The sequence below is a fragment of the Pagrus pagrus genome (genome assembly GCF_965226575.1).
Source record: "Pagrus pagrus genome assembly, chromosome: 15".
Taxonomy (NCBI): domain Eukaryota; kingdom Metazoa; phylum Chordata; class Actinopteri; order Spariformes; family Sparidae; genus Pagrus; species Pagrus pagrus.
The window spans coordinates 24,092,107-24,115,501 of NC_140199.1; the positions used below are offsets into that span (position 1 = coordinate 24,092,107).

General features: G+C 42.6%; 1 protein-coding gene across 2 annotated transcripts in view; it reads left to right on the plus strand.

The window, feature by feature from the left end:
- Positions 1-23,395, plus strand: part of tet1 (tet methylcytosine dioxygenase 1) — a 34,369-nt gene that overhangs the window by 5,044 nt on the left and 5,930 nt on the right. For both annotated transcript variants that reach the window (XM_084375057.1, XM_084375056.1), the window contains exons 3-5: positions 18,251-20,483; positions 20,987-21,077; positions 23,123-23,216. In XM_084375057.1, coding sequence (XP_084231183.1) covers positions 18,251-20,483; positions 20,987-21,077; positions 23,123-23,216 — 2,418 coding nt within the window. The remainder of the gene's footprint in view (positions 1-18,250; positions 20,484-20,986; positions 21,078-23,122; positions 23,217-23,395) is intronic.

A 23,395-nucleotide genomic window follows, 5' to 3' on the forward strand; every position in this document is an offset into this window, starting at 1 on the left:
ACAGAACTGATTAATGCAGATTCACATTGTTAAATTGTTTGCCGGGAGTTTAAGAAAGTAGCATTAAGGCGGTTCGGATGAGATGTTAGCTAAATTGCAAGTATTTGCGATTATAGTGCTTGATCTATAACATATTTATGAAGGTATAGAAGAATAAGAAGGACATATTCTCAATGATTTTGGCAGGTGGGAATAAGAGTACGTTACAGCAGCTGGCTGCTACATAACCATGTACATAGTTCAGTGGTGTCCATGTGGCTGGGGGAGGGCAGTGTGAACAACTGCGAGTGAGGGTCCATGTGGCTGTGTGGTCGAGCGAGTGCAAGCGAGCATGCAGAGCCCTCAGAGTCGTAGTTGCATTGGCAGTAGCAGATTAGGGCTGATTATATAACACCTGTAGTATTAGTGGTGACGACCTTTGTGTGCTCTTCCATAGTATACTGTTCACCAAAAGGGGGCAAGGAGGGAGAGATCAGGCCTGGCAGAGATTTGCAAACACATTATTTGGAATACGCTGAAATGTGGGTCAGTGTGTGTGTGTGTGTGTGTGTGTGTGTGTGTGTGTGTGTGTGTGTGTGTGTGTGTGTCTCAGTGGCAAATACACATATACAGTATTACATGTATCCTAGTTGTGACTTTTGACGTTTTATAACAGTAGGGCTGCGCAATATGGAAAAAAACATTATTTTGACAGATATTATGATTGTTAACTGATTCACGATTAGTGGGAATGATCGCTTTTACAACACAGTTTTCATTTTCTCTGTAAAAAAATATTAAAATCATGACGATATGGCATGTTTTCTTAAATCTAGAGGACACGATTTGTAGATCAGGGCATCTCCACAGCACCATAGTAATTCATTATAATGCTGTTTTGTCACATAATTTTACCTTTATCAAAACATTGCAATTTGGATAATGCACTTATTGCCTATATTTCAACTATGATAATATTTCAATTAATTGGGCAGCCCTATATATAAGTTTATGTGGTGCAGGCATACTGCTGTTAGAGGACAATGAAGGTGAAAAGATAGAAGTCCACTTTCAATCAAGCTGCAGAGCCAGTTGTCGTTTCCTCTTTGTCTTAACTGACATTGGCCTACATGTGTACAAAGCAATGTTTTTTGTTTGAGAACAGGTTTTTGTTTGATTCTGTGCAAGTGCAGGCGTGGAGCCTGCACCAAGTCCTGTAAGCTAACACTGTCAGGACAGATATCATCACCATGAGCTGGAGGTTAAATCCCCAAATCCATCCTTAACTTAAATCTAGATGCAGAGCAGGTGGAGCAAGGCTATCTCTTGTCTTGTCTGTAAATCTATAACTCAAGAAAACCACACTGTGAGTGTAGTATGTGGGTGTACTTAATTTGTACTTGTAGTGTGAGTAATACGTTGACATATTTGCCGGCCAGTCTTGCTAATCAAGCTCACACACCCTTCCAATGAATGTTTGTACTCTAACTCAGCAAGGCCAAAGACAAGTTCATGTAGTGGCATGTGTGCTCATGGTTTTACCATAGTGAGCTACTATTGTTGGTGTTGGTGTGGCTGTGGTTTGGTGTACGTAACTAACGTAATTGCAAAAATACACACAAAACACAAAACACAGATTGAACAGAGTAAGGGTTATCTGTATGAGATCTAAAAAAGGAGCTTAAAATGAACTTCCATGCTTTGTGTGTTTGTAAGAAAGAGAGTGAGAGTGGAGCTTTCCTTTTAAAAATGTCTGGTTTCACTCAGGCTTGATGGCCCCCTCGTGGCCTCGCCTTGTATTGGGCAGTGAGAACCTGGCCCGGAACAAACACACACACACACACACACACACACACACACACTTACACATACTTACACACACTTACACACACAGGAACACGTACACACCAGAACCAAAATACTAAGGTTCATAGAGTGCAAACGCTGCTGTATTTGTAGAGTGAATTTGACTGAAACAGTCCTGACATGTTTAGAGCTGTAGGCTGCATAACTGACTCACTTTTTTATGGACTAACAATAGAGATGTCAGCACTCACAGTCTAGATAATGTTTTTACCATTCACATCTCAGCAAGATGGTACAATTAATTTCAATAATATACACATCCTATCAACCAGCACTTGAGCAAAGAGGAAGTAACCCATAATGTAAACAGTTGCCCCTCAGTCAGTCAGTGCTGGCAGTTCAGTTGACTTCTAACAGCACTACACCTCTTATTTACTAGTTGATTTTTTTTAACATTACACTGTAGCTACAGTATGATGCTTTAAAGAAATTATTAGAATTATTTGCAACATTTGTCAATTCTTACTTGAAGAAATACTTCAACTTAAATGTAAAAAGCGTGTGTTACTGTTTCGGCATATCAGCTTTGCTTTTGCATTTTGTCTAAGATGAGTTATACAGTATATGGTATAATATATGTGACTTGCCTTAATGCAAAAGCCTGCACTCCCAGGTATTGTTAACTATTATCTGTGAGTGCTGTTTTTTCCTTCTGTCACTGTATTTAGCAAGACCATGCACCTGGTGAGGAACACGTTGGGTAAGTTTGAGGTGCTCCATAATTATATAGCAAAGTAAATGTTCAGTTCAGTGCAATACAGCTGCAGGTGGACACTATACTTTTATCAAATAGTAGTCTGCATGCTTCCAGTCAGTGAGCCAGCTCAGCCCAGCTCCTCCTGCCAACTAATTTATCTCCCACACTTCTTCCACTGCTACTTTTTCTGCTGCATTGCCAGAGGAGTCGCCCAGCGGAGATAACATGTGTATCAGGAAAACACTTCCCTCAGACAGCGCTCTGGTAGGGAGGACAGGCAGCCTGCAAAACTCTGTTTTGTGACAGATATTTAAGGCTGTTTGTGTGCATATGAATGATTAATACCTATATGTATGTGGGGATGTTCATGCACACGCGTATGTATGTGTGTTTGCATGGAGAGCTTTTACAGGTTGTACTCAACCCAGTCACATTCACATTTGTACATACCATATTGACATTTCAACAAAACGTGTCATATCACTTTCACATTACATGTTTAAGGCATAACTTTTATATTTGGAGGTGGAGGGGATGATGGTGGAGATACATTGCGTTTCAACATTTGTAAGTGCGAAACTACTGGATATTTTTTATGAGAGACATTTGTGTGACACCTCATTTGTAGCAACAAAAAAATTATATTTTTGATGGGAAGCCAGGACATATCCTGTTGTGTTTGGTGCAGAAAACGGGCATTTTTAACAAGACCTGGGCACAATTTCAAGCTATGTTTATTATAACATAACAAAGAATGCATATTTTTGATGAGAAGTCAGGACATCTCCAGCCATGTTTGTGGCGGCAAAACCAGGTGTCTTTAAAAAGACCTCAGGACATTTTCAGCTGTGTTTGTTGCGACCAAAGCAGGTATTTTAACAACATGATGTTTTCCTTAGCCTTAGCAAGTGATTTTGTGCCCAAACCCTAACCAGAGCATAAGCACAGCATTTTCACAGCAAAAATTATAATTAAATGTAACCGAAAGAAATGCAAAGTTGCAAGATAGAGAAATGTCAAGTTTGAACATATAGTGCATATATTGCCAATGTTAATGCTGGCGACTGGGTTGTTGTCGTTGTCGGCCATCATGCAGCAAAACACCCCCATTGTTCTCAAATGGAATCAGCTTAATGCAAAGGGAGAGTGATTTGTCCCAACAGACACTCCTGTCAGGTCTAAACTCCTCTTCCCCCTCTTGCATAGACAGAAGTAGAGGTCTTCAGAGCTGACGGTTGCCATGGGGATCTCATTGTCTTGTGCTGACCTTTGACCTGCCACGGTTGTCTGTTGGAGTAGTCCCAGGGTAGTAATGAGGATTAGCGGAGATAACCAGCAGACGCACACTATTACGGGTTTAAGGCTTTGAACTCAGTAACCTACATCCAGGTAATTAGGTTAAACTACGCAGGTTGTCCTGCTCATAGTGGGTCAGCAGCAAGCTAGAGGTGTCTACAAGGGATGAAAACCTTAAACATGGCAAAGTTACAGACACTATATCAATCCATTCACTGAGGTAATCAGGCACTTGTTTTTATTGCATATATACTGTTTATTTTTGTATTTGTTACATAGTTGCACTATCAATATACAGTATGCTGTGGCTCTGTGTTACACTGCTGTTACACTTTTGTGTGAGAACCTTTATCCCATGCAACACCTTGAAAATTGAGTGATTTAAAAATGCTTTAAAGATTCTGTATCGGAGCAAGACATTTACTATATAAAGATTTGACATATTTTAGTTTTTTGATCTCTGTTCAACAAAAGCAGTACTGAAAATAATACACAGGGTACAGTCAGTGAATTATGGTCAAAGCTTTGAATAGCAGAATAACAGATTGACCCTAAGTCACTGGTGCTTCCCTCAGATATATTAAATGTTCTGAATATGTTTGCAAACAGTCAGTCATTCGTTTGATGTTCCTTTTCTATGAAAAAACAATATTCACCAAAAACACTAAGCCAATATAACTACAGGTTTGGTAAAGTGCAGAATTTAGAACATTTTTCCTACATACCTTTCATTTTTGTAGACATCATGTCTTTCACTGAACATAAAACCACAACTTTTAGAGATCCTCTCCATACAATTTCAGCAATGAATGTGAAAACATCTTTATAGTGTCAAACTCTTTAAAAGAGAGAAATGCAAAACACTGGTCTGCATAACCACCCAGTAATAACATGCTGCAACACCTACAACTGTTAAAATAGATATGATGTTTACTGTTATCTCAAACATGTTTTAAGCCCCCCCAAGTTACTGTTCTGCATTGAAACAACTGGCCGCCAGGAAGGTGATAAATCCTGCAGAAATGTACACCCTGCGGGAGTGTGTGTACATGATTTGTAGTAAACATGAAAAACCTCTTAACTCTTTTGCAAAGCTATGATAGAGTTTGTTCTGTCATTGAAAAATAAATCATCTCCTTTCAAAAACTGATTACAGGTGCCCCCACATATGCATGTAGGCATTCTGGCAATGAGCTGAAGGACAGATGCACATCCACACTCTCTCTCTCTTTTTCCTCTTCATTACGTAAACGTGTGGGACAGAAGGGGGCCGAGGTAGCGATGAAGGTTCGTGAAATGTCAGAGATGCTGCCAACATTTTAACGGAGCCAACTCATTATGACCAAGCGGAGGGCGTTGCGCTTGAGCCTACTCTCACTCCTCGGACTTCTCTTCCTCCACAGACGCACATTTTATTACATCAGCTTGCCTCTGATTAGGGCTGCTTTATATTTTCTGTTAACCTGGTCCAAGCCAATTAAATTTAAAACAACTCTGTAGCGGTAGTTATCTGAATAGCTGCGGGGCTTGGGTAGTGGCCCAGAAAAAGGCTCTGTGGATAAGGGGAAATGTCTGTTTTATTTGATTTGGGGCGCAGTTATTTGGCCAGAGCCCACTATACATCAGAGCAGATGTATGGCCCAGGCTGTGCCAGGTTGAAGGTTTACATCAAACCAGAGACAGCGATTTAATGATTTCCACTCAGATCTGTTTGCTTTAATGCACTTTCAGCTATTAGTATTGTTTCTTCAACATCAATGCAAATGATTGCATAAACATGGCAGATTGTTTGTGTTTTAGGATCTATAATATTAACAATTCAGCAATTCAGCAAGTTAAACTTTGATACCACTAATGCTCCACTCCTTAGCCCTCTTAGGTTCTTTGCATCTGTGAGTTTGTGCCGTGTCCTGACTGTTGTAAGGCTCTAAGTCCCTGGATAAGCTTTGAAGTCGTGCCACTTGGTTTCTCTGGGTGAAAAGAAATCCTCACTTTGCCCCCCAAAAGAAATGCCACTCAAATCCTACTGAGGGCACACAATGGCCTCCTTCTGGAGAAGCTTATTCATGCATCAACCTGACCTGCCTTATTTAGTAAATAGCTCATACATCTAGGGCTGCACGATATGGTGAACAAATCATATTGCGATTATTTTGACAGATATTAGGTTTGCGTTATGATTCATGATTAGTCATTTTTGCATCACAATTTTCACTTTGACTGAAACAAAATAGATAGGCCAGAATATATCTGCAGCACTACAGTACTTCATTATAATGTGGTTTTGTCACACATTTGACCTTTATCAAACTAAACTGCTTCTGTGATTTCGATATTGCACTATTGCAATTAGTTGTACAGCCCTGATGAAAGTCATCTTCTTGCTCATCGCCATGTGAGCATGCTGCATTTGTTAAGTCAATTAAAAGTTCCAAATAAAAGTAGTATCTGTTCTATTTATCGTCTATGAATTTCACAAATACCGATTAATGGCCAGTTATATATATTTCTTAATATCCGGACATTTTAATTTATTGGCCCGATATGTATCGTACATCCCCCCCTTTGTTCATCATCCATAATCCTCTCAGCTCTGGCCGTTGCTGTACAGTATGTGCAGTCACTTTTTAATGCTCCACTGGGGTTTGCATGCATCTGTCTGCACGCATATTTGTGCGTGTGTGCGAGTGCATGCTAACACACGTGCAGTCATATAGCAGACATGCCTGCTCAGCATGTTTAACTGGCACAAACTTAAGTAATCCTCATTGTGAGAGGATCTGGGGCCCCCATGCTGCTCTGCCCTGCGTAGTATTTGTGTGTGTGTTTGGGTCAGTGTGTGTGTGTGTGTGCTCGTGTTAACATAAACTAGTGGACCGGCTCACCTTTCTCTTCTGACCTTCCCAAGGTGAAACACTTATTTACATATTAAGCCACAGCAGCAACAAAACCTAATACTACAGAACTGAGATGAGAGTTAGCGCTTTGTTGTGGGTTTGCACAGATGTTTGTCTTGCATCAAATACAAAATCAGCAAGTACAGACACTTAAATACATGAAAAGACAAAGCAGTCACAAGGTTAAAGAGGACATTTTGTTGATGTAATCAGGTTTTAAAGTTCATCCCTCCTCTCCTGGAGGTGTGAGAGCTGGAGTGTTCCGCTATCCCCTCATGCTGACCAACCATTGTCAGCCTTTAAATTGAGTCCATGTGGGTTTAGGGTGTGGTGGTGAATGGTGCACATTTCCTCCGAAGAGTGGGATTGTAGTGTGTTACATAACACAGTGAAAAGGAATTTTGAATGTGAATCCAATGTGTCCTTAAAATAGCCTCACACAAACTAGCCATACAGGAAGTATGAAAGCTACAGACAAGCATGTGTATTTCTGTGTGCATGTAAAAGAGAGTGCAGAAAGCGGCTGTGTAGATATTTATTCAAAGTCTTGAGTCTGCAGATGTTCTCTTGGAAGAGTGAGTGGTGTGATATGTGAGCAGCCTCTGGGGTCTGCTGAATATGAACCATACCTCCTCTCAGGTAACACAGACTTTATGGTTTCAAGGTTCTCTTCAAGGAAAAGCAGGTTTCATACTGCCTCAAACCGGCTCCACAGGAGCCAAATGCTAATGTGGGTGTTTGCATATAGATTCTGCCTGCTTATTCTTAGTCTGTGTGTTGGTCTTGCGGGCTTTGACCTGTACAAAGACGTGTTTCAGTCTGTATGATTGTGTGAGAGGCTGTGCATGAGTGGACTTGAGTGGACAGGCCCAAGCATGAAGTTATGTTTTCCAGTTTTTTCACATGGTTGATTGATACACTCACACACACATCTCCACTCAGGACAGTGCATCCCACTTCTTCTTTATCTGACCCTTGCTATTGAGCAGCTGAAGCAACGACAAGTGAATAGGTACTGCCCTTCATCAAAATTATGTTGCTTTTCCATGCAAATGAAAGACAAGTTTACATTAGCGTCTACAGTAATGGCAGTAATGACAACTATTGGCAACAGTCGCGTTTGGCACAGCTCCATCACTGGGCCGGTCTCCAGTAGGTCAGCCTCCAGATGTGTCAGAGACAGTTTACGACTGTGCTGCAGAACGACTCTTTACCTCACTTGCATGCTCATGTACTGCAGCTTAAGGTGATTAATGCCCAGACTACTTGTTCCTAACGAGAGCTGGGCAGCTCGTTAAAGGGAGAAAAACATATGGGACACTTAAAGAGCTGAAAATTAAGGGTGCGGTGGAATATTGTTAGTAGTTGTGGAGTGTTTTTGGATGAAGGCATGGAGTGTCTGCAGGAGGAGGACTGTCAAGCACGGTATAAGCAATGCAGTTCATGCTTAATTTTAAAATCAATTTTTTTTAATTGAGCTGTACTATGATGTGCATGTTTTTTGTAAATTATATTGTCATAAAGGTAGTTTAACTGAGGAATTGTATAATAGTTTTTCCTGCATTTTAATACTTGACTTGATACCCAAGAATCAAAGGTTACATGAGCCAGTAAGAGTTTGTTTAGACTAAAGTTACAGCCAAGGGGGAAACTGCAAATTGACTGTTTTCTTGTCTTTACACACCATATCACAGGGGAGTGAAGGCACAGTTTCTATGTTTAATTTCATATAGCTGTTGAATTGTTTAGTTTAATTCAGTGTTAAGTCCATACATGTTTCAGCAGCACATGTCAATTGATAGTTAAAAGGTAGCAGATGGTAGATGTGTCTCTCACAAGCTTATTTTGTCGTTTATGTTGGTGTAACCTGTTTAACAGTCTAGTTTGTAGACTCAAAGTATGTCAAACCTGTCAGACTACCTGTGACCTCTATTCAGAGGAGAGCTCAGCCACAACTGCCACCTTGAAACCAAAAATATCTCCTTTATCATAGCCAGATAAGGCACTCCTCAGTTTGGTTGCCTTGAAAATAGGGAGAAAACAATAAAGATTTCCGGATGTAAGACAGATCCAAGGTATCCTTTACTGTTAGCCAGGAAGTTATCCTTGAGTCACAGGTGTGAATGACTGAATTATGCATATTTTGGCAGGTGTAGGTCACAGTAAAATGCTCTTACATGCACACATGTTGGAGAGTTAAACATTGAAACACTACAGTATGTCCACATATTAATTCTAAATCTGCACATTGTGATAAAAATAGCTGAGCATATGTTGTTATAATGTGGACTGAGGTTTTAAGTTACTGACAGTGCCGGAGAAATATTATTTTGTGGGTTTGAAGTTTTGCTCCAGCACACCACACACATGCCTCGTGTATATATCACAAGTGTTTAGTCTACATCTGTGTTTGTTTTATTGTGGGTCAGGAAACTTGTGATTAATACTGTTAGGGGGAAATGACTTATGTTGAATATTACTTGTTTTTTTCTTATTCTAATCATGCAGTCATGGGTGTGCAGTAAATTACCAGCAACCTGCTTAAAGGGTATGGTGTCAGAACAGCCTGTTTCATGCTATCGATTCAGCAAGATAAATCAAAATAATTAGAGCAAAACAATTGCAGTCAACAGCCACCATCATCGATAAATTCTTAAAGACAAACACTGTTCGGCATTGTTCCAAGGCTCTGGCTTTGAAACAGTTTGCCATGAGACTACATAAGCATGAAGCCACAACATGCAGGAGTTTGACTATGATAAGTTATAAGCGTCTAACTGACTAACTGACTGTTGAACTCTGTAGTGTGATAAAGGAAAAAAAAAAAAAAAGATGGGACAGAGAATGCAAATCATCAGTGTCTTTCTTTTAAACAGTTAAATGTTGATATTGTATGATAACGCACACGTTGATGAATGAGCTGTTTCATGCTTTAATGTTGTCACAGGTGTGCATACACTGAGTATTTTTTATTGCCGTTGACTAAACTGATCACTCAACCTTTCCCATTTATAAACCATATTTGGTAATTTGCCATATTGGATATAATTCAGACCTATTGGGTGTACATGTTTAAGAATACCTATTTTAGATTTTCACATGGCTTACCACTGTCATCTTCCACCCTGACATGCTTGTGCATTTGTTTTATTCATCCTGATGTTTGTGTGTTTATTGCCTGCTGGATACTACACTGATGCAGTCTTTAGTGTTAGAGCTGCATGCACTCTGCTTCCACAGTCGAACACACGGCTGAGGTTGGCTCCTAGAGTGTTACCGACAGGCACTGGCTCAAGCTGCCTTCATGTTTCCTTGTCCTGGTGTGACCTCAGCGTCTTGGCCACATGGTTGCCTTAAAAAGGGGGGAGTTCCTCACTCTCCCATAACATTTTTCTCTCTTTGTCTTGTGCCTTCTCTCTCCTTGTTTTTTCTCTAACCACAGCTTTTCCTCAGGGTTTAGGAAGAGGCTTTGGGTGGTGGATGATAGAGAGTTGAAGGGGTTGTTGAGACAGTGAGAGAAAGAGCTGTATGGATGTTGTGAACATCCTCTTTCCTGTTCCCACAATGTTTCTGGATCATGTGAGAATTAGAGGTGCTGCAGAGAATTATGCTGCCAAACGGATGCCACTGTTTTGTGGTTGGGACAGATTGCAACATTCACACAGATTATATATAGTCGATCACATGCTTTAAAACATTTGCATTCCCACACATTTTGTACTCCCAGCTTCTCTCTGTGGCAAAAGGGGTCAAATTGATCACCCTTCAGCCTGAGGTTGAAGGTTATTTTTCTTAGGGATGCACAATATATATTGGACTGATAATTTATCGGCCCAATATTGGGAAATGTATATTATCGGCTATTTATTGGTATCGGTGAAATTATAATTGATGAAGGACAGAGCCAACAATTGTGAAGTGATTTCAAATTGCTTTCAGTGACTTCACAAGCTCAGCATCTACACAGATACAGTTAGAAAGAAGAAGCACACTGTTGTCGCTCTAATGACGTCAAACTGCTGCACCGGGATAGAGCCGTGCAGTGTTTCAGAGGAAGACGAAGCAATTACAATTTGCAATACGTGTTCCACAAGGATTCTGAGAGAAGGGATAAAATCCAAGAGTTTTAACAGAACACATCTTCTAGAGATGTGGAATATTAAATCATCCATCATTTCTTTCTCACCCATCCTTTCTCACCCACAGGTGTGAATAAACTACAGGTTATGAACTACTAGTAAGATAGAAAAATGTGAAATCATCTATTATCTCGTTGGTATGGTACATAAAAAGCAGGAATCGGTAATCAGTATCGACTGTAAAAAACAGTTTTCATGCATTGACAATTTTCTTTTAATCTGTTGACTTTTTGGTCTATAAAATGTCAGAAAATGCTGAAAAAAGTTATTCTATGTTTACATTGATATAAAGAAAGGAAAGTAAGCATGTGATAAGCTGAGATATGAGACCCAAGCAGTAAATCAATTTATCCTCAGTTAATTAGTTTTTCCTCAAATTTTTGTAAATAAAATATTTATTTGTATTAGTTGTAGAAATTTGTAGATTGTCTGTATTTATTATTCTTTTTTAATTAATTGATTAATAGTCATTTTAGCAGTAGGGCAAGGAATTCAGTGAATATCCCCAGAAGCAGTGCTCGTGAGCAGCCTCAGGGGTTAATATCTGAGCGGTGATGGAGTTGTTTTTCTGTGATCCCGATCCAGCATGTGTGCAGCATCCGCTCCACAGCTTGCGTCCAGTCCATGTGTGTAGGGCTGGAGTAAAAAGCCCACATAGGGGATCCTTTGTTTAGGAGAGTCTAGGCATGGAAGATAATTTACAAGCCGCTAAGGTCCTCACGCCATTGGCTGATGAGGCTCTGTCTGCGTCTGCAAAAGGCATCCCGTATGTGTGTGTGTGTGTCTATATGTCTGTGTGTGTGCAGCGAGTGTGTGCGCGTCTGCTGTAGCAGCACTTTGCTACAGCAGCTCGCAGTCGCCCTAGTCATGACACCCAGGAGCTCGCCCTGCGCACGGCTACTGTAGCCAGCGTTTTCTTTTGAGGCTGAAGGAAGGCAAAGCAAGATGGCCACCAATACCTTTTAGGGATATGCTGCCCAAACCTGAGGGGCTTCCTCCGAGGACAGACAAGGTAAAGGCAGCCGGAGCGTTCACCCTGGGGTCTATTGTCTCGCTGCAGATGGGTCAGCCACAGTGGAACTCATCTAGAGGTTATCCTGCGTTGTCTCTCTCTCTCTCTGCCACTCTGGATTTAGCTGATTGGAGCGCTTTATTTGGAAGCTGCTGTTGTTATTGTTCCTACTGAATCACTCAGGACCTGGGCTTCTGTGCGTGAGTGTTTGGCTTGTCTTTTCCAGGTGGGTTTAAAGGATGTGACAACAAAGTCAGCAATAAAGAGGTCAGTTTCCACAGTAACAGACACCCCTCTCCTCTCTTCTGTTTCCCACTGCATGTCTGTTTTTAGCCATTGTACTGTATGAAGACCCCCTTGTCTTTCTTGCACTCTTTCTTGGACAGCCATATTTCTGCACCTGCTGTTTTCTGACTGCTTAGCAGGGAAGTGGAGTGCTTGTAAGCCTTGGGTCGTAACTTGTAATTTGGCAGGCTTTACTCGTTTGGCTGCAGCAGTAATGGTATTGTGTGGTTTGCAGAAAAGGTCCCTCTGTTACGGATGTTGTCTTAATCTGTATAATTTTATAGATGATTAAGCTCTTGTGTACCGGGAGGCAGTTCTTCAAGTTTATTAGGTGTATTGCCACTCATTAGGCCTTCTTTGTTAATTTGTTTTTCATTGTACGTTTGAGTTATTGGTGTGTAGACTACGTGACATCGAGCGATACAGGAAACTCTCTCAATGAATGAAGGAAAATCTCACGTGTTCAGAGAAACACGCATAAACCACTACTTACACTCTCAGTCAGGAAGGAAGCACGCTGCTTCAGTGTTGTGAGGTCCTAACGGCGTATGATTTCTCACTCTTCACACTTTCTTTTGTTGTAGTAGTTCAGTTGACATGTTTGAATTCAGGTGTGTATGTTTATATGTAATACTAGTGTACGTCTCTGTTGTTGAGTTATAAATAGACCCACTCCTTCAAACTTCCTTGGAGACCCATTAGAGAGTGCGAGGGTTGTTAGGATTCAAGCGGCGGTCACACTTTTGTTGCTAGGGTAGGTTTCTGAACGTGTGTTTATATAAAGCACTCACCCTTAGCTACTCGAGCGTATGTTTTGTTGATTTTTCGAGGTTTGACAGACACGTCAGCTAACACCAAAGAAGAATAGTGTGTTTGCATTTAAACCAGTACAGTGTGGGTGACTCTTCAGGCAGCCCGAGGCAGAGGCAACAACACAAAGACACAGCCCTAACACATCACAGACACAGCTCCCTCCAGAGACCCGGTGACTAAATGAGAGCACATGACTCTGCATTTACATCCTGCATTAGGCTCTTTGTTATCACAAGGCTAAATGTAACATAATTAAAAACAGGGGCTGTACTTTGATGTCAGCTTCGGATCGCGAACACTCGGATGCACACACACACATGCATAGAGACACGCGTGTGTCTGGTGCAGTGCTGGAAGCCAGCCAGTGCTGCTTTGTCATTGAAAGCAGTTTATTGTGACAGACACACTGCCTTTTCCCTCTCTCTCCCCCCCTGCTCCCCATCTTTTTTTGCTCTTCTTCTCACTCTCTCATTTGAACGTCGCGGTGGCCCTTTTCCACACACTGCACGGGGCTCATATCTCACCTTGTTTCATCGGCAGCTGCGGGATTGCCTCAGCCTGAGCTCCAGCTATCTGTTGCATCAGCAGCAGCGTGTTTCTAGTAGTAAGACACAGTCCTGACAGTCGTAGTGCAGTTGACTGAGGAGCGATGGACAAGAGAGGGATCAGGAATATCACATCAGTGACAGCATCATGCTTCACCATATTAATCATGTCTGATGTCAACATTTTACTCATCATGAACAGCTCCACAGTTGGTCACTGCAACTCTCCCTTGCATTCTTGCTAGCAGCTTTGTAAACAAACACAAATTCAACAAAATTCAGGCAGCAACTTCTTGTTTGTCAAATCTCATCACAGCCTAGGCTGAGAGTATACTGTGGTAAATGTTTTTAAACACTTAATCACAAAGTAAACCCCTAGAAGCATTGAATGCTACAGATATGATATGTGACAAAGTACCAAGCATGAGATGATTCTTGAAACACAGCCTAACTAAATATATTGTATACCGATCTCTATGCTTAATAAAGAATGTAGTTTGAATTAACTGACCTTGTTTTAAAACATTTGCGAAGAACTCACACAGCACAGTAACCAGCCTCGTTAAGGTAACCAACCATTGTCTTAAAAACCCAATGCAGGAGATTGTTCAGTATTAATCCTCTTAGACCTCGGTACTGCTGTCAAATCGACACCTTTGTTTTCCGACTTTTAGCTCTGTAAGACTGCTTCATCTCTTATTTTACAATGCCTTCTTCCTCATGTATAAGAGCTCATGCCTTTGCTCGGCGACAATCACATGTGGGATGTTACAAGGCTCAATTCTCTTTTTTTTACTGCACCTGCTTTAAAGTCAGACACACTTTCTATTTTATCCATCCTGTCTCAGAACCTTTAAAGTGGACCAACCCCAGCTCTAGCTTTTGGGCTAATGACAGTAGTGGCAGTATGACCTCAAAAACCTTTTCTTCATTGGTGAGAAGTAGTAGATCTTAGTTGGTTCAGGAGGGAGAGCAGGACTTAGATATTCCTTGGGTTAACGGTTCAATTCCCCAATGGTGTTCAGAAGTTGCTTCCAGTAGTAAGGCCAGAGCCTTTCATGTAGCTCTGCTGCCGTCAGTGGCCGCGTTTCCCAGATTCGTTAAGAAGCTCTTAAGTGCTAAGATCTTCTTAGGAGCGCTCTTAAGAACGCTGTGAAAGAAGGATGTGTTTCCCAGAGTCGCTCTTAGCTTAAGAAGATCTTTCACTAAGAAGGAAATGTAAGATCGAGCTGACCCACTCTTAACAGCCTTCTTAGTGACCGAATGCTCAGTGATCAAGCGCGTCAGGGAAATTTATATCCTCCACTTTGCGAAATAATAAAACAATGCTCAGTGTTGAAATGCGCTCATAGCTGCGGACCACTGGCGCAAGAAAAAAAAATAAGAAAATGGTAGATGAAAAAAAACCTTTTTATTGAATTACAGTTTAAGTTTTCCGCAACATCTGCATATATGAGTTTATAGTACTACACATACAAAAAACAACAACCCTGTGGCATTTCACAGATATCAAGGGAACAGATGTATTAAACTCAGCTGAACCTCATCCAGAGAGGATTCACCTGCTACTCTGCGTTGCCAAAGTCCGCGCGTGTGAGAAACCATGGCTGCAATACAGCACATTCTCCCTGCGAACCAACAGTGTCGCCGTGCGCGAAGCCAGACGGTTTACATAAATGCATACGTGCGTCAGCACTTCTCCCCACTGGACGTGCTGTCAGACCGGGCTGTCCAGGCAAAGTACCGGCTGCCCCGTGCGGAGATCCAACGGCCGTTGGATCTCTTTGCCTGGACAGCCCGGTCTGACAGCGCACACACACACACACACACACACACACACACTTATGCGCTGATAAAGAGGTGGGTGATCGATTTGCCTGGCATCGATTGATTCAGCACAGCAGCAGCGCGGTGGACAGCTCCCACTAAGAGCTTCTTAAGAAGCTTCTTTGGCTTGATCTTAAGGTTCTCTAAGAAGGCAGTTAAGAACGCATCCGGGAAACACCCGTATCTTAGCGCTCCTTCTTAGCCGAACCCTTCTTAAGAGCCTTCTTAAGTCCTTAAGAACGATCGAATCTGGGAAACGCGGCCAGTGTGTGTATGAAAAACCACTAACACCCACTAACATCTGGCGTTTGTCTTAAATGTGAATGGGTACCATTGTCATTCACTCCTGCATCACATGACTCTGCAGTAGAAACCAGTGTTTATCGGCTCCAGCTTCGATCAACTGTAATGGAAATACAACACACAGATGAACACACTCATGCCCCCTCCATTGTCAGACGAGATGCTATGACACATGTTTAGGTTAAAGGAATAGTTCACTCTAGAACGAAATTCAGTCATTATCGACCCACCATCATGCTGATGAGAAGTCCGGTGTAGTTTCTTATTCCTCAAAGTGCAGCTGGAGACCCGCGGGGGTACCCTCCTGCAGCAAAAATCCATATAACGGGCGTTAATGGTGTCCGAGACTAAAAGGTCCATAAAACTACACAAAAACTTTGTAATATTCCTCCATACTGCTCATCCGCTGCAATCCAAGTATCCTGAAGTGGCGACATCCAGAGTTTACTCGAAACAACGTCACTTAGTACATTTTTACAGCCTAAACAGTCACTATGCTCTATCTGCCTGGAGGCACGCTCCCGTGTGCACGCGAGTCTCCCTCACAACGTTTGCACTACAGAAGCCGCGCCAGACAAGATCAACGAGACTCGCGATAGATACACACCGGTATTTACATCCTGCTGTGAGTGACCGAGCGACACACAAACACAAGAGGGATCTGCCTGCACTAGTGATTTGAAACTTTGAAACTCACAGCAGGATGTAAATACCGGTGTGTATCTATCGCGAGTTTGTTGATCTTGTCTGGCGCAGCTTCCGTAGTGCAGGTGGCTGTGAGGGAGACTCGCGTGCACGTGGGAGCGTGCCTCCAGGCAAATATAGTATAGTGACTGTTTAGGCTAGAAAAATGTACTAAATGACGTCGTTTCGAGTAAACTCTGGATGTCGCCACTTCAGGACACTTGGATTGCAGCGGACGAGCAGTATGGAGGAATAATACAAAGTTTTTGTGTAGTTTTATGGACTTTTTCTTGGACACAATTTACGCCCGTTACATGGATTTTTGCTGCAGGAGGGTACCCCCGCGGGTCTCCAGCTGCACCTTGAGGAATAAGAAACTACACCGGACTTCTCATCAGCATGATGGTTAATTCGATAATGACTGAATTTCGTTCTAGAGTGAACTATTCCTTTAAGGCCACTGGCTTATAAAGTCTTCTCCATTCGTCTCTGTTCAAGCAACGATTGAACATTGTTCAGTCAAACTTTCTAAACAAGTTTAAGGTTGTCTGGATGTAGTCTGATGAGGTATATAATCTGCTCCTTTCTATGGCTCCCTGTTTTTCCAGCGCGTTTGTGATGATGAACGTGAGACACAAGGAAAAGACATAAACAATGTGTGATGGAGTTTAATGGATGTTTATGCCAGGTAAACAGTCATAAAGAAGTGATCTCTAGCTACCCTGCAGTTGCACTGGTTCATGAGAGGGAAATGGGATGCCTCTCTCATACACACACACATACTCACAGCTCACAGTAATGCACACACATCCTCCAGCTCCTGTAAATGAGTTTAAGATGCTTTTGTCAGCTGAGTCTTGGCACATGATGTGGTGTTGTTTCTTATATTTGTCACGCTGCAACATTTTTTAATAAGTCTTCCACTGTTGAGAGCTTTAGTTGAAAGTGATAGGGGGCTAAAATAAGAAGCAGCTTGACTTGACTTCTGTTGATCATACGCTCACTCACGATGAGGAAAAATAAAGAAGGCTTTTGCTCAGTTGCAGAAATATTGTGGATATACTAAATTACATCAGAATCTGTTTGCTCCTTTTAGTTTCACTATAGTTGCAAAGATACCGTCCTCAAAGCCTTAACTTCTATCTCTGATTTTTTTTTCCTGCTGATGGAGATATAGCTCTGATTGTCTCCACTCAATATAGTTTATGTTATTGTGTATTCAACATGGCTTTCAGGGGCCGTCAATATATCAATACTGTGGACCTTTGGATGGTCGTAGCTCTGCTGGCAATCAGAATCCACCTCAGCTGAAGGGTCAAGCAGGATAAGACCCCCTAGTGGGTTAATCACTCACTAAACAATGCACAGGGCTTTGCATGGGAGGGCTGCTCTGTTAATAATCACATGTGCTTGCATACACATGCATGCATGCCCAGCAACACATCTATAAACCGAGCACAAACCCAACATGTACATGCGTGTTGCACACATGCCCTCAGTGACCCATCGGTAGTGACGCAATCATGAACTGTGCGTGACTCTAAATGTTTACTTGTTGGCTCTCGGCTACCTGTGGGTCTGCAGCTCTCAACACACAGCAGCTCTGGCAGGAATGTAGTCCTGATTGAAGCCTCAGCTGTGAGCTAACACAGTTTAACTCTCATATTAGTTCTGTTTAGAGATCGGTTTCAGCAAGATTTATAGAAAGCAGATTCTTTGTTCTCACATGGCATAATATTTTCCACAGCGTTCATAGTGGCTGCAGCAGATGCTCATGCCATGCTGGGAAACAATCTGTTGTGCTGTGTGCCGTGACTGTTTAGAACAAGCTGAATCACTGTACACTGCCAGAGCTTGTTGAGTCACCTCTCTCTCCTTGTCTCTCTCCCTCTGTCTCTCTGTCTCAGGTGGTTCCAGAAAGTGGGTCGGTAAATGGCAAAGGCAAGGCACAGATGGATGATACCCACACGGCAGCAGAGGAGGATGAGGGGGAGGAAGGCCACATACCTCATACACAATCTCCCCACATCACCCACTCGCTCACCCACAATCTGGCCTCGGACCAAGCCGGACGACCAGCACTTGTTAAAAGAGAGCCGCGGCAGGAGCTGACCAGCATTGCACTTCACCAACATGTATGCTCTTCTGTGACTTTTCAGAACGGTTCTGCTGAGAACCTGACAAAACCTAACGGTGCTAATATGACCACTGGGTCACACTCTGATCTGAAGTCTGCATATAAAAGGACTATGATTGCATCAGAGCCTCAAAGGACTATAATCGCTGCAGTCCCTAAAGACTGGTCTGAGAATGGACCCAAGGCCCCTCCAGATGACATGTCAGTCCCACTGAAGAAGATCAAACTGGAGGAGCCGTGGTTGTGGATTACTGAGCAAGCCACCACACAGCTGAGTGATGAAGATGAGGTCTGTGAAGACCCACTGTCCACGCTGGCGGCCGTGGTGTGTCTTTCTGTCACAGAGAGGAAGGGACTGGAGGAGAAACTTTTCAGCTCACGATCTTCCATTCTTTGCTCCATCAAAACAGAGCCACCTGATTTGCACTTTGTCAAGAAAGAGCCCGAGGACTTAAAGAATGACTTGTGTCAGAAAAGCACTCCTGTTAACCTGCAAAGGACTCCCCAGCCTATCAAAAGTGAACCTCCTCCAAGTGTCTTGCTACCAAGCGTGCAGTCTTTGGCAGAGAAGAGAAATCTTAGTTTTGATCAGGCAATTGCTATTGAGGCCTTGACTCAACTGGCAGCTATACCTCAAAGCACCCCAGGGTCCATTAAAGCTGGAAGTAAGTGTGAACTTCCCATTTCTACTGCTGCCTCCAGTACAAATACAACCCAGCAAGAAGCCAAACCCACAGCAGCTATTCGCTACAACAAAGTCTCGGTCATCAGCTCACCACTACACCAGACATCAGTCATACGCCCTCCTGTGGCCAGACAAGGGAATGTCATCACAAAGCTGTCCCTGCAGGACCGCTTAGACAATGATAACGCACCCTGCAGGAGGACAGAGCAGGGCTTTGCTTCTCATGTCATCAAGTCGGAATGCACCTATAAAGATCCCAGTGACATGAGGTTCAATGAAGATCATGTGCGGTTGTTTGGGGAGGACAGAGTTAGGGTTGTTGATAAAGTGAGTAGAAACAGAGATGAGGAGGAGGTGGCAGCTCAGCTGGCAGACCTGGCCTTCATCATCCAGGCCCGGCAGAACCAGCAGTCAGAGAACAACCCTCCGAAGGGGACACCTGTGTCGGCCATCAAATACAACTACAACTCCCAGCTACCCCCCAGTCAGAAAAAGACTCTCATTAAAAAAGCAAAAGCTACCCCCTCCAAGCCCAGGAAGAAGAAAAGTGATGGACTACCTGAGGGAATCAACTGCAGGACCCCCCTCTCAAAACGCATACCAAATGGAGAGACGTCGCACCGGAGCAAAGGCAGGAAGATTCTCCCTCAGGGGAAATCAGGCCTTCACCACAAGAGGAACCTGTTCTTACCTCAGGCTCAAATTGACCTGAAGAGATACTTGGCTGAGGCTCAGGAGGAAAGGAGGCAACTCATTCATCAGAGTAATGCACACAATTCTACAGCCCTCTTAGGGCCACAGACTCACAACTACAGCACTCTCACGAGAATAAACCACATGCATGGTCAAGGGAACCAGCCATGGTCCCTTTTAAATGGTCCACTCCACCAACAAAGTCCGTATAGTAATGGTCATGCTGCAGGACCAGGGCCGGAGACTGAAAGGCATTTGTTATCTCAGGTACCGCAGCCCTGTGGTGGGCTGCAGCACGGTGCTGACCTGAACACCGGCCCAGCTAATGCCGCCTTTCTCAGCCACAACACTGGGCATCATGGTCTGGCTAATGGCTTCTCAGGGGCTCGACAGTCCCCTCCTCCAAGCCAGCAGGGCTACTACAAGCTGGAGAGGTCAGGGCCTGTCACAGTCCTGTCCACAGTTAATGATGGGGATCTGGGCCACTCTGCAGAGTCTACTCCATCCAAGAACAGCGTCAACAGCTTTCTGGAGTCTCCAATGAGTTTTCTAGACACCCCTACCAAGAACTTGCTCAATACACCTTCCAAAAAATTGTCTGATCTTCCATCCTGTCAATGCGTGGGTGAGTTGATGCTACCTTTTTCTTTTTCAGAAGATAAATTAGATAAGTGTATTCCATTTGTGACTAAATCTGCTCAGACATATGCTTTCAACGAACACTACAGTTCTTTGACCTCAAACTGACGCTGGTTTTCTGCTCCTCTCTCTTTAATGAAAACACACACACACACACACACACACACACACTAGCTGTGTCCTAATTCAGGGGCCAATTCAAGCAAAAGGAGGCCGCATTTCTCTGCCATATTTGGAGGAGGCTCTGGGATGCTTTGTGGAGCCTTGTTGACCCTTGTTATGATGTATTTGGTCTTGAAATGCGGACTTCCAAGATGATGGCCCTTGAACTGAGATCCAGCTACTTTCACTGTGTCCACTGGATTTAAATTAATCTGACTTATGAAGAAACAGGGCATGAGTGTTTATTTAAAGCCATTGTGCTCTGTGAAGGACAGTTCTACACTCAGTAAAGTTGATATGTAATAGATCTTGATATTTTTTCCACAGAGCAAATCATCGAAAAGGAGGAAGGCCCTTACTATACTCACCTTGGGGCAGGACCTACTGTTGCTGCAGTGAGGGAAATGATGGAGAACAGGTAGAGTGACTACTACCACTATGTTTACATACTGAGTTTGTGTGGGTGTGTTTACTACCAAGCTGAGCTGCCGAGAGCCGACGAGTCAACCACAGGCTTGGAGGAATGGGGTGGGGTCACAGCCAAAGAGTCTTTCATTATAAGGAAGCATTGCTGAGCCAGCTCGACACGTTCACCCTCTGTCTCGGCTACACACATGTACACATAACACACGCACACAGCGTGTTGAAACAGGAAACCCCTCGAGCTGAGGCAAGGGGCCCGTAAACCAAGATGACAGCCGGTTTGAAACAAGTTGAGGTCCGTCACAGTCCATCTGACAGCCACGCTTAACTGAAAAAAGTCATCCTGAGTCACTGAGGTTCTCAAGGACAATTGCATTTTTTAATGAAAGCATTTTGACTATTTATTCTATACTAAATGGTGTGGACTAGTGTGCTTTACATTGGTATATGCTAACCGATAACTACAGGCTATGTACCCATAATGGTAACAGTTTTTATTAAAGTCCCTATAAAGCATTACTTAAAGGATAACTACCGTTTTTTACAACCTGGACCTTATTTCTGGCAAAATATATGATCATTTACTCACCCAGATAACTTTGGTGTCATTCGGCGTCGTTCGGACGAAATTAGATCCAGTGTAGCGGCGATATATCCATATAATGGGAGAGACGGGGCAGCGACACACAGCCTCTATATAACGCATTATCTGCCACGAAACTAGTTCATTTCATCAATATTTTGTTATGATATGCTCTGAGTCCGGGCTCGTCCGTTATCAACATCCGGGGTCAAACTAGCAGTAGCAGCTACAGGTAAACAAGCCGGGCTGTCGCGGGTGCGCGCGCAGCTCAGAGACGACATCTTCCAGGTCAGAGGTAGTAGATCAGCCTACAGACCCCGGATGTTGACAATAGACGAGCCCGGACTCAGAGGCTAATAGCGCTAGCATTTCATAACAAAATATTGATGAAATGAACTAGTTTCGTGGCAGATAATGCGTTATATAGAGGCTGTGTGTCGCTGCCCCGTCTCTCCCATTATATGGATATATCGCCGCTACACTGGATCTAATTTCGTCCGAACGACGCCGAATGACACCAAAGTTATCTGGGTGAGTAAATGACCATATATTTTGCCAGAAATAAGGTCCAGGTTGTAAAAAACGGTAGTTATCCTTTAAACGTTCCTATAAATGTAGCTGAAAAGCATTGTTAACTCTTAAAGTGTATAATAAAAGCCTTTATTAACCCTAGCAAGGCTTTGTTCTCGTGTTAGATCAGGTTACTGATAACCGATAATAGATATATAGTAAATTATGTATTAATCTTAATAAAGCAACAATAATCTTGATAAAAGTTTAGAGGCATAATAGACAAGTTAGTTGAACTCAGTACATTTGTTTGTAATTAAAAGAAACTTTTGAGACTTTTATTGATGTTCTTAAGTAGTCTACAAACTACAAGTTTCTACAAGTGTCTTATAATCTAACAAACATGTTTATGATGCTATTTTTAACACTTCTATAGTCTCCTTAACATACAATTATGTTTATAAGCATCTTATTAGGCACCTGACGGTCCTTGGGCCGAATGTGGCCCTTTAACAAACCTCATCCTGGCCCCTTAATCATTTTATTAGTAGGCTATGTGGTCCATTCATTAGTTAAGTCACAAGCACAAAAATACTCTAATTTCACTTTTCACTAACTTCAACTTTTAACCCAGACTGTTCAAACAGGGGTAATTTAGGAGACATACTGTCAACCCACTTCTAGAAAATTAAAAAGTGCGTTGTCTTAACACATATACATTTCTAGCTTTACAGGTCAAACAGAATGTAAATGACTGGCCCTTCTAAAAAAACACTTGATATGCCTGTTATAAGGACATATAGGGGCCTTATTACATATTAATTGATGCTTATTGCAAGGCCCTTAATATAAAGTAATACCCTCTCCAGTATGGGTAGCAGTGTAATGTTGTCTAACATGTGTTGTCAGTGACATTTTTCTTTTCTGTTGTGTTGTGTGCGTCACAGATACGGTACCAAAGGAAATGCAGTAAGAGTGGAAGTTGTTGTTTACACTGGGAAAGAAGGAAAGAGCTCCCAGGGGTGTCCAATAGCTAAATGGGTACGTGGCTGCTGTTTGTGTTCATGATAGTATCCCAAATGCCCTGACTACAGTGAATACAGTCTGTCTGCTGTTTGTTGAAGAGTTCTGGTGGATCCTACCATAGTTTATTTACAGGCATAGATGAAAGTCACTCCCAGATTCTTACCCTTACCACAACCACAGCAAACCCTCAGCTG